This window comes from Amblyomma mixtum, chromosome 1, assembly GCF_055824585.1.
Source record: "Amblyomma mixtum isolate Tamu chromosome 1, ASM5582458v1, whole genome shotgun sequence".
Classification (NCBI taxonomy): Eukaryota; Metazoa; Arthropoda; class Arachnida; order Ixodida; family Ixodidae; genus Amblyomma; species Amblyomma mixtum.
This window is the reverse complement of record NC_143012.1, coordinates 149,523,788-149,541,973: the sequence shown is the minus strand read 5'-3', so window position 1 is coordinate 149,541,973 and position 18,186 is coordinate 149,523,788. Positions and strand designations below refer to the sequence as shown.

The 18,186-nt window shown below is 47.8% G+C and overlaps 1 protein-coding gene across 1 annotated transcript in view; it reads right to left on the bottom strand.

Moving 5' to 3' along the window:
* Positions 1 to 311: 311 nt before the first annotated feature.
* LOC149367935 (uncharacterized) overlaps positions 312 to 18,186 on the bottom strand; it is a 24,730-nt gene continuing 6,855 nt past the window's right edge. The window contains exons 3-4 of the mRNA XM_089557984.1: positions 16,036 to 16,395; positions 312 to 2,252 (exon numbers count right to left, since the gene is read on the bottom strand). Coding sequence (XP_089414110.1) covers positions 1,952 to 2,252; positions 16,036 to 16,395 — 661 coding nt within the window. The 3' untranslated portion in view covers positions 312 to 1,951. The remainder of the gene's footprint in view (positions 2,253 to 16,035; positions 16,396 to 18,186) is intronic.

Sequence of the window (18,186 nt, the reverse complement as noted above, 5' to 3'; positions counted from 1 at the left end):
TAGTATCCTTACCGTTGGCTACTGCTTATGATATTTTTGTCACTGGAGTCCTTGCTCAGGTCATGCATGTGATTTCGTCACATTCTTTGTGTTTCTGCAGCCAATATTGAGCATCAGTTTTGAGACAGTGCTGGTGTGTATGCGTCTCACTCTAAAATTTGTTTTTTCGCATTGTACAGAGCTATTTACAATGACCAGGCTTGAAGGCATTAACTGGTTAGTTGCCTTGTAACAGTATAAGTTTGTTCTGACTAAAACATACCGAAAGCATGCTTAAGCTTCACTCAATCAATGGCAATCTCTTGCGAAAAGATGCATTCCAACTGTCTTTATTCAAATGAACCCATAACGAGAGCAAATCACTGGTAAAACATTGTGAAACAACTGAACAGTGCAGGGGCAACAAACACAGAGAGCAGTATTTTTTAATCTTCATAACTGTTAGTCGCATTCATTTCTTTCTTTGAATTGTACTTCATCTTAGGGATCTCCTGAAAAACACAACGGTTGAGCAAAGAAACATTTTAGAGTTAACTTTCATCAGAACACACTTGCCCCCTCATGTGTGCTCTTTAAAAAAAAAAAAAAAAGTGCATATAGACATTAGGTCCAGCTACCCCTGCTTTCCTGCAATACCTTGCATGGGTCATTAAAAGTGAAAAGGGCGGCTCGTTAGTTATACAGCCATAAAAGTCAATAGATGACTGTGGTAAACTTTGTTAGCTATGACTTCAATGAGATGCTGAGGAACAAGATATCTGCACATTTTAAGTTAAAGAATATACACATATTGAGAACACAATAAAAATCTTCATAATAACGGCTAGGAAGCATTTCCCAAATAGGCATGCCACAAGGAAACTTTGTGGTTTGGCCGATGAAAACATTGCGTCTGTTGGCAAAGATAAAAAAATGGATACACAGAAACAAAGAGACAGGACATTACAGATTCTCCAAGCAATATCACTCAAAAAGGACCCAACTGTGGACAGTCTGCCAGAACGGAGCGGAGTAATTTAACACGGAACATTTAGTTTGTACTCTACAGCAGGAATTTTTTTTTTAATCTGTGAGTTCCGTAGTAGAGGATATTAAAGTCTATTCTTTAACAGAAGAATCACGTAGCCGATGAATACGAGGGTGTGAGATTACAAAGTTTATGCGTCGCATTGCATCACAATGCCCATGTACCATGCCATGGGGCATGGCACATGAGGCATTGTGCATTGTCACAAACAAAGGCTGCTCATATCGCTCGTATTCTTGTGCTGCACAAATGCTAAACGTCCCTAATCCTACATGACTACCTAAAAAGCGCAGGTGCGAGGAAAGGCAGCTGAAGAAGGCAGTGTTGACAAGATGAAAGCTCCACTTCAGTCTCATTTTGGCATCCACTGTGTACTGTTCAATGCACTACACTGTACCCAAAGTGATAAATGTGAAGTAGAGCCTGATTCTCGAATAAATCGAGCAAGCATAATGTCTGCCAGATTGGCTGCGCTAGTCCTGACATTTGTTCCAAGAGTCAGTACTGTTTTCTCCACAACTAATCTTCACAACACTGCAGTTCACCAATCTTGGAAGTGGTGGGGGAGGATTTCAAGAACCATTCAGGACTTTGGTGTAGGTTTCTTCCAGAGTCATTGCAGACATTGTAAGCAGACACTGATGGCTTTGGGGCCATCATATACATTGTAGACTATGTCTCGGGATCTTCGGACGCATCGTAAAGAGTGACTCAGGGTTATCGTGCCCATCATACACAGTGCCTCAGTACAATGGTACCCTTCTACCAGCAAATGAAAATATATGTTACAAAGGGCTTGTAAAAAGAAAGCCCAGCAAATGAAAACAGTCAAGTCGCTTTCAGGAGCAGTCATTCTCGTTGTGCAACACTGTTTGTCTCTTTCACAGCAAAAGCAAAGTCCCTCGCACAGACAGCCCTTGCAGCCTAGCTTCGCTGCATGCATTCTTCTTCGAACTCCAGCGGCAGGCTGCCAAAGAGTGTGTACTCTGCAGCATTCGAGAGGTACTTGACTAGCTGGGGGATGGGAGCAGTTGCGTGCACCTCGACCGTCCCCTCGTGGTTGACCGAGAAGAGGGACGGCAGATGCACGCTGCGCAGCGGCATCTCCTCGTACGGCACTGGCAGCACGCGATTGCGTGCCTGCCTGCACAGCGCCAGCAGCAACGCCCGGCTGCCTTCCTCCGTCACGACCGTTGGCAGCGCCAGTTGCCTAACCACCTCCTCACTGCAGCGGCGAGAAGGCAGAAAACAGAGAAGTCATTGATTACATCATCATCATCAGCCTGGCTACGTCCACTGCAGGGCAAAGGCCTCTCCCATGTCTCTCCAAGTAACCCTGTCCTTTGTAAGTTGCCGCCACCGTATCCTCACAACTTCTTAATCTCATCCGCCCATCTAACTTTCTTCCGCCCTCTGCTACGCTTGCCTTCTCTTGGAATCCACTCTGTTACCTTTAAGGACCAGCGGTTATCTTGCCTTCGCATTACATGCCCTGCCCAAGCCCACTTCTTCCTCTTGATTTCAACTAGGATGTCATTAATGCACGTTTGTTCCCTCACCCACTCTGCCGCTTCCGGTCTCTTAATGTTACACCCATAATTTTTCTTTCCATAGCTTGCTGCGTTGTCCTTAAAGGGACACTGAGGAGAAACTGAAGTTCGCTTGTATCGTCAGAACACCAGCTCCTGATCACAAAAACGCCACTCATACTGACAACAAAGCTCTTGTAACGTAGAAAAAAGCAAGAACCCAAATACAGGTATCGCCGCCACAGGCCAAGCTCGCAAGTACAAGCGTAATGACGTCATAGGACAAAACAGTGTTGCTAGAACCAATGGTTCTAGCAACACTATAACACGAGAAGCTACGAATCACTGAGGCGCAGCCAATGCATGCGCAAATCTCTTTAACGGCGCCAATCAGCGCCTGCTCACCGGCGGTAGGCGAGCTCCCGGTATTCCGCTAACAGTAACAAGGTACACGGTATGCTAAAGGTGTCTATTTGCAAGAACTTCGTTGACGACTTCGAGAACGGGATCCATCATAACGCTGGCAAAACGCCAGTGCAAACGTAAACGAAGCGACGGTAGCAACGGCCGCAATAGCCGATAGATGACTTCAACGTGCGGCCGGCGGTAGCTTTCTTTTTGGCTGCTGCTAGGTCGCACTGCTGGCCGCTAGAAATCACGGAGTCTGCGTTACGTCATGTGCACGTCATGTTTCACATCACTTAGTCCTGTGTCGTCATAAGAGAATCCCAGGTTTAAATCAGAGCGGCGGGAAAAACTTTTTCAACTTCGAATCCAAATTTCTTAGAAATAAATGCATCTTTCGCGGCCAGCCAATGGCAACGAAGCCAAGAAATGCCGAACTATCGGATTCTGCTTTAAAAAAAATATTGATAGAGCTCTCCTCACTGTCTCTTTAACTTAAGCTGAACCCTCTTTGTTAGCCTCCACGTTTCTGCCCCATAGGTGAGTACTGGTTCCAGTTAGAGTAATGCAAATACAACCTTCGAATGCCGTTATACTGAAGCTAAGTACAGAAAGCAAAAATACGCACAAAATGTTACAATATGGAGAACAACAGGTTAGCTTTGATGATTTATTGGTCAAGACCTGTTTGAAATGCCATCATGCTCGCACTATGAGCAGGAAAGAAGGGACAACAACAAGATATAGAGACGTACCTTGCATCACGATTCAATCGGGCACTAAGTTACCTGGAGGGTGCGAGTACCTGTCCCTGTTAGCCTCTAATTCCGCGAGCAGTATTCGGTATAAAACATTGTTTTTTTTGTTTTGTTTCCAGCAGCTCAAGATTACAGGACTGCAACATTTTGGTGACTGAATTGATACTGCTCTACCTGCCACATGCAAAACATGCCACGAGTCTTTGTATCCTCTCTGGACAACTTCTGCAACACCTTTCGCGGGCGATCCCAGGCAGCTGAAGCATACGTCAGCACAGTTCGGACGAATGTTCTGCAGACCACTGACTTGAGGACCTTTGTTGCATTCGGCAACTTTGCCCTCGAAAAACACAGCTTGTTAAATTCTGCTGATGACATGTTTCGACATGTATACACCAGTTTAAGCTATGGCCAATAGTTATCCTTATGAATACTTAAAGCTGCTGTAAGTCCCATTGATCTAGTTGTCCAGTCCATCTGGTGGCCAGTTTCATCCACGTGGTCCACAAGTGCATTTGTGGTGTGCCTGTTATTTTTAGTGTTGCCCTGATGCCCCTTTAAGTGTCGTAAATCTCCAGGTCTCAGTAATGTAAACATGATTACAGAAGTTGCACTTTGCTTCCGTTGCAGGCAGCAAAAGAGATGGCTCAAGAAGCCTTGAGTTGAGTGCTTTGGGGCAGGCTTCACTTTCCAAAATGATGCCAGTGCTGTCTGTGTCATCATCATCATCAGCCTGACTACGCCCACTGCAGGGCAAAGGCCTCTCCCATGTCTCTCCAATCAACCCTGCCCTGTGCCATCTGTGGCCACTGTATCCCTGTACGCTTTACAATCCACCCACCTTATTCTCTCTGCTTGTCCTCCTATGTTTGCTTTCTCTTGGAATGCATTCAGCCTAGGTATTCAGAGCTGCTAATCAACTCTGAATGCATAGGCTGAATAATTAGCATAGAAGGCCTACATTGTACACTGCATAGACTGTTTTGTACCCTGAATAGAAAAAGCTATCCAGAAGCAGATTCCCTTGATCACGCATGATATAATACCGTTTGAACGCTTGTAAAGGCCACATTTTTGTTTTTTTCACCTTTGCGGGCCAATTTTCAGGATGCGGCTCGGCTCGTACGCGCAATGTGTGAAAAAAATTTTTTTTTTTTAAGTAAAAACACACCAGTCAGGGAATCAGTGGCAGTTATTCTTTACAATCAATCGTCGCTCAAGGAGTCTTCCGACTGAGTCGGTGCTGTGCTCTGGTGCATGCTCATCCCACAAGAAGTTGCGAAGCAAGCCCGCTGTCAGCACGAATCTGTAATTCCGCACTTCCATCACATAGCAGCTCGGGAAACTTGCACAGCTTACCTCGGAAAGGGAGCTTTTTGCAGATTGCGTTTCTCAATGCATCCTTTTGGTTGCACCATTGTCGGACGCACTTATTGTCCATGTCAAATTTCCTTCCCGCCGCATGCTTGCAGCGTTCGAAACCCAACTCCCAGCCGTGTAGCTATTAAGGCGCTTGCCCATCGTGCCACAACTACGATAAACTAACATGCTACGACAACTCCCGTGCCGGCCGTGCCTTCCTACAAAAAAGCTTTAACAGCAACAAAAAGCTGGAGCTGGCGATAGTGATGCCAATATGGATAGCAGGAGCTCATGGCAGAGGAAAAAGTTGATGACGATGATGATGACTCGCAGCCTCGGGCGCCATTCATGGGCAGCGCGCGTGTGGCCTCAGCGATCAAGCGTCACGTTGCATCATGTTGCTCGCAGGCCACGGCGCATGCATTTCGAAGGTTATTCCCGCGTGGGTCGTGGAAAGTTTGGGCGTGGCCCTTACATGGATCTCTCCTTTTTGTGGAATAATTCCTTCGGGAAAACAGGGTGCGGCCCATACACAGGTGCAACCCTTACACTCGTTTATATGGTACATATGAAACGCAGAATAAAGACTATGCAAATCTAACCAACCACCATCCCACACCTGCTACAGAGCGCGCGCACCAACCAGTCGCATCATTCCGGACACTGCTTGGAGCGTCACTGGTGTTTGATTTTTATTCGGAATGCTCTAACGCCTACAAATATTCCCTCGCTTGCATCCACATGCTTCTTCTGTTCTTCCAGTACACTGAAACATGCTGTTCACAATCTGTGCGGTGAAGCATCCTCAAAATGTGATGGGGCCATTTGTGCAGAGGCGTCACTGCTACTTCATTGCACTGCAAAAAGTGCCACGGAGGCCTTTATGATTTAGGAGCAATTCTTTGACAATCCTGACTGCGTGCGCAAAGCAAACCATTTGATGAAACCGTGAAAAATTGTCATTGTAGCTTGGTTTTCATCTCTAATTTATACAACTATCGTCCAGGCATTCATCAGATAAAATTACTGCGATGCAAATGGTTTTCCGCGGTCTTCTGAAGGCCATTCGATAATTCAAGCATTTTTCTTGGTCCCTTCTAGGCCAGAGTAACGAAATTTTACTGTATTAATTTTTAGATCCACCGTTACGCTTTGCCTGTCCACGTCATTGATCACTGACTGACTCAACTATGAGCGCCTAACGAAAGAGTGCTCATTGGTACAAAGCTTACCCCACCAGACACCCAGGCAATGCTCTCCTGTGAGCTTTCCAACTGCCTGGTGCCTGCTGCTGCTATTCAAAACTGCTAGTCAGGATAAAACTTCTTTTGGGGGGCATTTTTAAGATCGGTTAAGGTGAACGGAGGGTCACACTACATAGAACAGGCACGGACGCTATTCTAGAGAGTTGGATACAGCTTATTTAAGAACAGCATGCCAATGTTCCACTAATTCATTTCCAATACCTCAAAGACCCCATGGGGGCGGGGTTTTACATGAGGGGTGGGCTAGAGATGAACACAAAAGTCATTTTATGGCACTTTTGAAGTGGCTGGGGTTAGAATGAAATACCGTATGTTCCGGTGTACAAGACGCACCCTTGTATAAGACGCACCCGCCATATATGCAGGCTGTCATTGAAAAAATTGGTATATAAGACGCACCCGTGTATAAGACGCACCCCAATTTACCCAGTTAGGCTAGTGAGGCTTAATTAAACATGCTTATGCGACCATCGCAAAATGCACCGTACGTGTGAGAAGTTCTTAAGCAACGCTAAGTGATCGAAAAAGGCAACACTCACTGTTACAGTTTCGTTTTCATGTTTGTATTGTGGCGCCACCCGGTGCCGACGGTTTAGAACTTGCGAGGCAGCAAGGCAATAAAAAGGACACAGCTCTAGGAGCAGTTGTTCGTTGCGCAGTGGAGCGCGTGCATCATCGTCCGTTTCTTCGAGCCTAGCCGTTGATGGCGACCGCCGAGCCGGTCCGCCTCTCGGCATTGCTCGGTCCACCAACTCGTTACAAGTGGCGACGAGGATGGCAAAGATTTTGGGATAACAACTCGGGAACCCCACAGCAAGCAACCTTCGTGGAGGCTGAGTTCGCTGCTCCTTGCTGTGAATGGATTTCCTCCTGGTCCTGCTGGAAGTTTTTCCCCTCGCAGGACAGCAAGAGCTACATGGCTCAGGAATGGATCCTTTTTTGTAGCTTGTGCCACAATGGCAGGTGACAACAGTCCTGGGTATGCTTGTTCAAGCATGAACATTTCAGCAGGTGCAGGTAGATCCACGTTGTTTGCAGGCAACGGCAACCTACTGAGAGCATCCGCATGACCTAAGTCCAGACCAGGCTTGTACACAAGCTTGTACTTGTATGCAGAAAGTTTCAATGCCCATCTGACTAGTCGTGATGATGCTTGCACTGGAATGGGTTTGTCATCATTCAGTAATCCTAGTAGAGGCTTGTGATCCGTATAAGCAGTGAAAGGATTGCCCCACAAGTACTGGTGGAACTTTTCCACACCAAATACAAAGGCTAATGCCTCTTTGTCGAGTTGGCTGTAGTTTTGCTCTGCACGAGACAAACATCTGGAGGCAAAAGCAATGGGCAGTTCTCGACCATCAGATTCTCTGTGTGCCAAAACTGCGCCGATCCCATACGGTGAGGCATCGCAGCTGAGACACAGTGGCTTCCCTGGGTCGAAATGTACTAGGACTGGGGCGGATGTTATTAACTGCTTCACTACATTGAATGCATTTTCTTGCTCTTTTCCCCACACCCATTTCTTCTCGTTCATGAGAAGTAAATGCAAAGGGCGGAGGCGTCCGGAAAGGTTTGGTAGAAAACGCCTGTAGAAGTTCACAAGTCCCAAAAAACTTTGAAGCTCCTTGACGCCCCGGGGTGCAGGTGCATGAAGGATGGCAGATACCTTGCTCAAACTTGGAGACAGGCCTTGTTTGCTTATGATGTGCCCGAGGTATTCAACTTGTCGAACGAAAAAATGACACTTGTCGAACTTCAACTTAAGTCCAACATCACGAAGTCTAGATAGGACAGCACTGAGGTTGCGAAGATGCTCCGAGTCATTCGAGCCAATGACAAGGATGTCATCGAAATATACTGCAACATGTGGCAGCCCTCGGAAAAGGTTCTCCATCTCCCTTTGGAACAAGGCTGGTGCTGATGACACGCCAAAAGGAAGACGTGTATACTGGAATAATCCCATGTGTGTGGAGATTGTGACATACTTTCTAGATTCTTTGTCAAGAACTATTTGCTGGTAGGCGTCCCTCAAATCCAGCTTCGTGAACTTCTCACCTCCTGACAGCATGGCCCACAGGTCCTCAATTCTTGGAATTGGATACTTTTCCATCACAGCTACTGGATTAATGGTAATCTTGAAATCTCCGCAAATCCTGACACGTCCATCCTTCTTGGCCACTGGAACAATTGGTGCAGCCCAAGCTGAAGAAGTGACTGGCTCCAGGATGCCTTCCCTCTGTAGGCGCTGAAGCTCTTGTGACACCCCATCCTTCAGGGCAAAGGGCAGTGGCCGTGGCTTGACAAACTTTGGTACAGCATCTTGTGGAACATGGATTGTGGCTTCTGGACCCTTGAAAGTTCCCAGGCTCTGTTCAAACACCTCAGGAAACGCTTGAAGAAGGTCCTCAACATCAGAAACAGCATGAACGTCTGCTTCCACGCGAGCAATCTCAATGCCCAGTGCTCGAATCCAGTTCCGGCCCAGAAGTGTAGGTGAACGCTCCCCAGTCAGGAATAAAGGTAGCACTGCTTTTCTGTCACGAAACTGCACTGTGACATCCGCTCTACCTTGAACTTGTGTGAGTTCACCCGAGTAGCTTCGCAGGAGTACATCAGACGGCATGACAGGTACTGACGGTAGAAGCTCCTGTAGACGATTTTTTTCCATGACAGAAACGCTCGCACCGGTGTCCAGCTCCATACAGAGCGGCTTACCGCAAACGCTGACTGTTACGGTGAAGGGTGATGACGGCGCGACGGTGTCGACTGGCCACATGTCAAACACGTCGGCAGAAACGTCGTTGTCAACAGTGTTGACTGGATGAGTTCCACACAAAGTTTTGCGAGCCGGAGGCGCGGACGCATTTGGCTTTGTGAATTTTCCCTTCCGTGATGAAGCGTGCTTTTTCTTCGAGTTGCACACTCGGGCAATGTGTCCCTGCTTCCTGCAGTAATTGCACGAACTACTGATGTGCTTGCACACGGACGCGAGGTGTTCATCACCACAGCGGTAGCATGTGACACGCCCCTTTGATGCCGCGACTTGATAAGTGGAAAGCGCGTTTCGGCTTGAGCTCGCTATCTCGCCGGCATCTTTCTTCGCAGCTTCCATGGCAAGTGCAGTTTGTACAGCGTCTTCATACGTAAGGTCTGCTTTCTCGAGCAGCCTCGTCTGCACGGCTGTGTCGTTGATGCCGCACACGATGCGGTCCCTCAACATGTTGCTAAGCTCAGTTCCGAAGTTGCAATGTTCAGAGAGGCTTTTGAGCGACGCCACAAAGTTACTGACTGACTCGCCCTCCGCGCGAACACGCGTGTTGAACCTGAAACGCTGCGCGACAGCAGATGGCTTGGGGCAGTAATGGTCACCAAGAACAGAAAGAATTTCTTGCAAGGTTTTGTCTTGCGGTTGGGCGGGCTTCACGAGATCCCGCAAGAGAGCATACGTTTTCTGTCCACAACAACTAAAGAAGACTGACTTCTGTTTTGCTTCTGCGATGTCATTCGCGATGAAAAAAGCTTTAAGGCGATCAACGTAGCAAGGCCACGCATCTCCTCCTCCTCCGTCGAACGCTTCGAGGTTGCCGAACATTGGCATGACGGAATTCTTGCGCGTTGAACTCGTCAGAACAACGAAGAACTCACGTGCGCAGAAGGGGCACAGGAAAGACGAACTTGAACTTGAATTTTTTTCCTCGTCGCCACTTGTAACGAGTTGGTGGACCGAGCAATGCCGAGAGGCGGACCGGCTCGGCGGTCGCCATCAACGGCTAGGCTCGAAGAAACGGACGATGATGCACGCGCTCCACTGCGCAACGAACAACTGCTCCTAGAGCTGTGTCCTTTTTATTGCCTTGCTGCCTCGCAAGTTCTAAACCGCAGCATGGACTGCCGGATCTCATAGTTTCCGACAATGGGCCTGCCTTTGCTAGTGAACAGTACTTGGAATTCTTGGCACGTAATGGAATACGTCGCATGCTTGTGCCTCCCTACCATCCAGCTTCGAATGGTGCGGCAGAGCGCGTCGTACAGACTGTCAAGAACAAGATCAAGAAGAGTGGATCTGGATCTTTCCAAACCCAGATTTCGCGGTTCTTATTTCATTACAGAACCACGCCACATGAAGTCACAGGCAGAGCACCGTGTGAAATGCTCATGGGAAGGATGTTCAAGACACCTTTGGATGTTCTTCGCCCAAATCTACACACTTCAGTGCTGCTGAGACAGTTGAAGCAGAAACTACAGGCCGATAAAGGGTGTCGTTCTTCTCCATTGCCGAATGTGGGAGACAACGTACTCCCAAAGAACTTTCGTCGAGGACCACCGTGGGTACCCGCACGTGTCACGAGCACTACAGGTCAGTCAGCAGCTACAGTCTGTCTCAGTGACGGTACTCTCTGGCATAGGCACGGCGACCACCTACGTCCTCAAGTCGAAGAAATCGTTGAGCCTACCACTGAACTATGGAGGCCTGAACCTACTGGAACACAGGGCGTTTCCAGCCACCCATCAACAGAGTGTGACACCAGCTTGGCTGTTTCTGTGGACTCTGACCTCACCGTGAGTGCTACTAGTGGCACAGAAGAGACAACTGTGAACGTGACTGGTGGTACAGAAGAGACTGCTATGAACTCTCCCAAGTCAGCGTGCAGCACGCCTCAGTTGCGAAGAAGCACGAGAAGCCGCAAGCCAGTGCAGCGCTACTCTCCATAATGTTCTTCTCTTCTTGAACAAACTAATGGGGGAGGACTGTTACAGTTTCGTTTTCATGTTTGTGTTGTGGCGCCACCCGGTGCCGACGGTTTAGAACTTGCGAGGCAGCAAGGCAATAAAAAGGACACAGCTCTAGGAGCAGTTGTTCGTTGCGCAGTGTAGCGCGTGCATCATCGTCCGTTTCTTCGAGCCTAGCCGTTGATGGCGACCGCCGAGCCGGTCCGCCTCTCGGCATTGCTCGGTCCACCAACTCGTTACACTCACGCCATACCAGCCCACGTTTTAGCACAAAAGAAAAAAAAGCGAAAGAACTCTCTTTATGTCCATAACAATTTATTTTTACATAAAACCTTCAAAGTCTTCATCTTCGGATGCGCTATCGAAAAGGCAACACGTCTGAAGCATTCTCTTCGCACTACATACTTGCAAAGGGTGACTAAAAAAAAACATCGGCTTCTCTTGGCTTGTCTTGACAATGGCAAGAAGCGCGACTGTCGCTATCTTTTGGCATTTCACATTACCTTTGCTTGGGGCCTCCGAAACAGCCGCGTATTTAAGATCCCGGAAGTGGTCAACCCCACCGTTTCATGATAAAGTTCACCTAAAAAAGTTGCGCACGGCGGTCTCCGTATTGAAGTATTAACCATGTTACAACCGCGTTATTGGTAGTAATATTTTTTCGGTGAAAAAAGCTTGAACATGAACCTGAGTAATTTCTGAACTCGCAAAAAAAAAACCGGAAAATTTGCATATAAGACGCACACTTGTATAGGACCAGCAAGGTTTTGAAAAAAAAACCGCGTCTTATACACCGGAAAATACGGTAAGTGGCAAATCTAATGTGTTCATAAAAACAGCGCAACAGACGGGACCAAGAAGAGCGCCTGTGTTTGTTTCTTCTCTTCTTGGTCCTGTCTGTTACGCTGTTTTTATGAAAATAATGTACACACTAACCCGGCTTATTCCTCTCTTGAAATCTAATGTGTTCAGGAGAATCTCCTAAGGTGGGCCAAATATGTAATAAGAGGGTAAACTACTCAACAGTGCACTTCAAAGATCCCAGGTGGTCGAAACTACTCCACAGCCCATCAGTACGGCAACCATTTCTCTCTTTCACTCCCTTCCCCCATGGCATGGCTGACGTGTCTGCAGAGAAGTGAGACAGTTACTGCGTCTTGGCTCTCCTCAAAGCCAATTGGTTTACTGGGCTAAGTGTCCCCGCTCACTTTGGGCACTGAAACTGGCACAGTTACCATTTTAACTCCGTGCTAAATCTAGCAATGGTGTTGCAGTGTTGCAGCTGCTCTCTATCGGTGTAACAAAGGCTCTTGATTGTTTACACCTAATGCATCGAATTTATTAGTGGTCACCGTCATTCATCACTCTGCTTCGAATTCCTTCTGTGCCAAGAAGGCAGTTGGTCCCAGCTGCCTCTTAGAAGCCGTGTTCGCTGATTTGTTTGTGTTAAAGGGGTGGAGACACCAAATTTGTGGTTCGTGCGTTCTTAGTTTCAAACGTTTCTTATGGCTCCAGGAAGCATGATACACACTCAAAGATTCATATATTCATAGTGAATAATTTATTATAGCATTTTCAGGTGAACGATTTTCGGTTTCGGTTTCGGAACGCCGCGTTGGACAGTGACGTCACAGAGGGGAAGATCAACTGCTTCGCTTGGTCACGTGGGCCCACAAAAGTTGTGACGCACCTACTGCTGCATCATCTGCTTTCTCACACACGTGCTGACCAGCGCATGAAAACAAACTGCATGTCTAGTCCCAGTAGCTCGGATTCTGACAGATCTGATTCCAATAAGTGAGGACATCGACTTTTTTTTGTTCCCACGCTAATATCGCCTTCGCGGGTTCGCGTGAGGATGCGAAACACTTTGCAAAATGCCAGTAAGCATCGCTGCGCCGCTCTACCCAAGCTGCGCCCACAGCCAGTGTCACACTTCGCTGCCGTGCAGCAGTACCTGAGCGCTGCTTGGGATGGTGTACAAATATCACAAGAAAAGACAAGATCGCCTTGTTATCAGAACTGCCAGCTATACTCGAGCAGCGACAAAGCATGTCTGCTTATGTTGGGAGCTTTCGGCAACGGCACCGCTCGCGGGCGCTCCGGGCGACGAGCTTTGCTGCTGCCTGGCTGCAGTGGTCGTCGCTAGGCCTATAGCCTGTTTAGCAAGCGGCCGGCGCTTCGGAAGTCGCCTGCGCTATAATAAAAGGCCTACTTTTCACAAATAGCTGTAGTGTTAACCGAATCATCTCACAATAAAATAACAGTATGGTCAATCTCCTCGACGCCTTCGACAGCGGAGCTAGCGGGCGCAAGGCGAGCCGACCCCAACGTCGCGCCAGCGGCAGGCGCGGTTGTGGCAAGAAATTTGCTCATATCACAGTTGTTACCTCTACCAGTCAGCGATCCTCAAAAATGACACTTTTTTCACATTTCTTGTCCCATGGTTTATTATTTACGTCAAGAACACTCTTTAGCTCGCTTTTATGACGTCGGCAGACGGTACCCAGGCTGACCTACCGGCCGGCAGACTCGGCGTACTTCACGTCCGCACAAGAAAATACAAAACAGCCATGCTACCAGAAAGGATGCTTTCTAGATTCGAGATACGACAGCAGGACTGTGCTAAAAGTGGATCTTTCGGCAGCGAAACTGCCTGCGGCAACGCCGGCCGACGACCTGCGCGCTGGTCCCAGACTGCCCTAGTCGTTGCTAGGCCTAGCTGCTTTCGCATCGACTCCGCAGCTGAGGGCGCTTCATGACTGGCCAGCACTCAGAAACGTGCTCCGCTCGGCATCCCTTTACTGTGAACTCGTCCCATAATAAAAGACATGTTCGATTTCCACGACGTCTTTAGCAACAGAGCTAGCAGACGGCAGGCGAACCGCACCAGGTAGCAGCAGCACAAAATCGGCTATGGGATGAAATTTGCTTGCATCGCAGTCATCACTTCTACCAACAACTCGGTATTTGCCAACGATCGTCAGAAACGATGCATTTTTATATTCATATATCCCAGGGTTTGCTATGAACGTGAACAAACAATACTATCGCGTTCTTCAGATGCCGGCGTTCGGCACAAAGACTTGCGCAGGCCGCCCGGCTCCAAGGAGTGCGCCCTATGTCATCATGACGCTGCCGCTCTCCGCGCTCGCATTGGCTGCCGCTTCCCGTCGGTGTTGTTGCCGCGAGCGGCCCTCCGTTGACATCTAGCAGGCCGGACGCAGGCAACGAGCTGCAATCGGATGTTGAGACGCTGTTCGCAACGGCGCGCCGCAAACCGAGCGAGTGGCGGTTAGCAGCAAATGCGGCTCGCTGGTGCGTCGACTGCGCTCACGCGGTTGGTCCCCGCTCATCGTACGTCACTGTATTTTGGTATGACGTCACAAAACTAATTTTTCTACACCCCTTGTGACGTCATGGTTGATGGCTCTATCGATGGGTCTGGATCGTGAGAGTGAGCATTTAGGTAATCTTTGGAGCCGAATTAAAATATTTTTTAAACGTTTGTTGCGTCCAACACCTGGCTGTGAGTGCCCTTGCGTACATAGGAATCCCATAGCAGGCTTTTTATAGCTTCAAAATTTGGTGTCTCCACCCCTTTAAGCAACAGGTCAGCGATTTAATTTTTCTTTAAACAGAAATTTAAACACAGAGATTTAAACAGAAATTAAAAATGCTGCAAACAATATTCGACGTCTGGCAAATTTGCAAGAGGAAACCACTAGCTACCCTCTCAGACAACCTGAAAACTGGATCGTGCCAACAGCACGCCTAAACTCCGGGCAAGAACACTTGCAGTACACGCTACCTTCCCTTCTTAACGCTTATACATCTGCACATTTTCACTTGTTCCCTTGCATGCATAAAGTATTGCGTAGTATGTATATAGAAGGTAGCTTCTAAAATTTTTATGCTCATTTACGCCAAAATAGCTGTCTTTGTTGCTGCGTCTTACATTTTGATGAGTGAAAATGTCAAACGTTTGTAACAAACTTGTTTTTGTGGTCTTTGCTCAGTACGCCTGATGAGATCTTGCGATGCAATACATTTTTTTTTTCTTGTACGACTTTAGAAGTTGAGTTGTTGCTTGTCTGCTACTGTTGCCTGTAAAATGGGGGCTGTGGCCTTCTCAAGCTCTTTTCTACAGCTTTTTCTGCAGCTCCTCTGTCCACATATCTTTGAGGCAGAAATAAATTTATTATAATTATAAACTCCAGTATAAATTATAAATTTCACCAAATGTAAGATGGGTACTGGGATGGATGCTAGAGGTACTGGGCGACGGCGGTCTGTAGACACAGACGTCGAGCACCGAGAGCACGCACAAAGCGATGGCAATGCCGCTCAATACAACGGTCAGAAGTTCGTCGTCTTTGCCTGAATAGGAACTTCTTCGTTATTACACTAATATCCCTTTCAGGCGCTTTGTACACAATTGTGTACGTGGCAAACTTATGCCCTTTTCTGAGAAACTGGAGCACTTAACAGTGATTTCATAATTTCAGTCAAATTGAGCACCCTTCTTGTTGCAAATAAGTTGCTTTTTTGTACCATGTAGCGAATGCAGTAAATAATATTTCCCATAAGAGTGAGCTCGGAAGCACTTTGTCCGCCATTTTTGTGCACACAGATTTTGCTGCGAGTGAAAACATCCAATTTTTTTCGCTCAATTTCGAACATAATGTGAATCTTCGAAACACAAAGCGATTCCACAATCCCTAGGGTGTTTCCCTGACACACGAGAACATTTCGATGTTATTATTTCTAACAAATCTGACACTTTGTACGGAATTCTCCATGTCGTTGTAAAAACTTACCTGCTGGTCTTTCACGTTCGAAAACTAGCAAATTCCCTTTCTTGAGGCCTGAATATACTACTTAGGTGAAAAATTAATTGATTTCAGTCAAAAGCAAAAATGGCGCCTGAAAGCGTTATCACACAGAACAGGCCGCACCTGAATCCCAGTTTGATGTCGCCCATGCGGAACTCCAGGCAGCACTGCTGGGGGTTCTGCCCCAGGTCGAGCAGCGACACACCCAGGCCCATGGCCAGGCACAGCTCCCAGGGGGCCAGCTCCATACGGTGCAGGTTGGCCCTGAACTCAGTGCCCAGCCGCGCGGCCATCTGGACACGCAGCTCAGGCGGCCCCGACAGAAGCACCAGCACGTGCCTCTCATCGCTGAGCACCACACCCGCTGCGTGCGGGCGCTCCGCACGCTTGGTGGCCGCACAGAAGAAGGCCTGCTCGGCCCTTCCGCAAAGACGCCCGAGCAGGTTGCACGGCCGCAACAGAAGGCGAAGCCGGTGTCCGTCACTGCACAGTGAAATAGACGCTTCGTCTGGAGACATTGCACTGATGGCACCCAAAGCTGATTGGGGTGGCACAGACACTTATGTAGAAGAAAACATTACAGACATGTTTGTACAGCGCTCGCTGCATTAAGGACAACACAGCGAGCTATGGAAAGAAAAATGATAGGTGTAACGTTAAGAGATCGGAAGAGGGCGGAGTGGGTGAGGGAACAAACGCAGATTAATGACATCCTAGTCGAAACCAAGAGGAAGAAATGGCTTGGGCAGGGCATGTAATGCGAAGGCAAGATAACCACTGGTCCTTAAGGGTAACGGAGAGGACTCCAAGAGAAGGCAAACGTAGCAGGGGGCGGCAGAAGGTTAGGTGGGCGGATGAGATCAAGAAGTTTGCGGGGATACGGTGGCCGCAACTGGCGAGGGACAGGGTTAATTGGAGAGACACGGGGGAGGCCTTTTTCCCTGCAGTGGGCGTGGTCAGGTGGATGATGATGATGACGATGTACAGTGCTTCTTTATTCCAAGATACTAACTGGCTTTCGCCTCCTCACGCCCCTTCCCTCACACTCCTCGTGGCACTTTCGTCTCTTCCTGCTTCAACCTTTAACAACACTGTCCAACTGACTGACTTACAGTGTAAGCGAGCATGCACTATCGTCAGGCATTTAGCCTTTTGCTCTCGCTCCTAGATCAGTCCCGGAAAGAAACAATCAGATAAAATATCCACTATCAGAGATTTTCACTTATAACATTACAGAAAGTTCGTGCAAATGCCAAGCAACTACTGCAGCCAGTCACTGGCAAGTAGCAAACTCTGCATTAGTTCTGGTGCTTCCTTATAACTTCCAAGCAGGCCTTAACAGTTCACTTGCCTGCCACAGTCACCAAAGCAACGTGACTGTCACAGTCACCAAAGCACATCAGTAGGTCAGATTTTTAAGCACGGGGCCTACAGAGACTTCTGCATCTGTCACAACCTCAGCCTTACCCAGAGACACTGGTCTTCATTCTGGGCAACATCAGAAGGAGCTTTGAACAGCCCCAAACTTCAGACACAGCCAAGTGTGAACATAATGTCTCGAGCGCTCTGTCTCCAAACCACCACTCCACTGGCATGCTCCCAAACTCTTTGGGAAGTGTGTGCTCTCACGGGTCAAAGGAACCCAATTTCAATACTAGCAAAGCGAGCACAACTCAAAAGCAAGTGCTCTCAGCATAGGTTTAATTAAACACACTGAAAACTTGGCCTTTCCCGGCATGCATTAAAACTCTGTGGGGATAAGTTACTCACAGCACTCTAACATAATTACCCTTATGTCCACTATAATGCTAATCCCATACTAAAACTCTATTAACAGTGTCATTTAATTTATTCAGACCCTAAAGGGTCTGAATCATCATCATTATCATCATCAGGAGCCTGACTAAGCCCCCTGCAGGGCTTAAAACTCTGTGGGGATAAGTTACTCACAGCACTCTAACATAATTACCCTTATGTCCACTATAATGCTAATCCCATACTAAAACTCTATTAACAGTGTCATTTAATTTATTCAGACCCTAAAGGGTCTGAATCATCATCATTATCATCATCAGGAGCCTGACTAAGCCCCCTGCAGGGCAAAGTCCTCTCCCATGTCTCTCCAATTAACCCTGTCTTTTGCCAGCCGTGGCCACCGTATTCCCACAAATTTCTTAATCTCATCCGCCCACCTAACTTTCTGCCGTCCACTGCTACGCTTGCCTTCCCTCGGAATCCACTCCCTTACCCTTTAGGACCACCGGTTATCTTGCC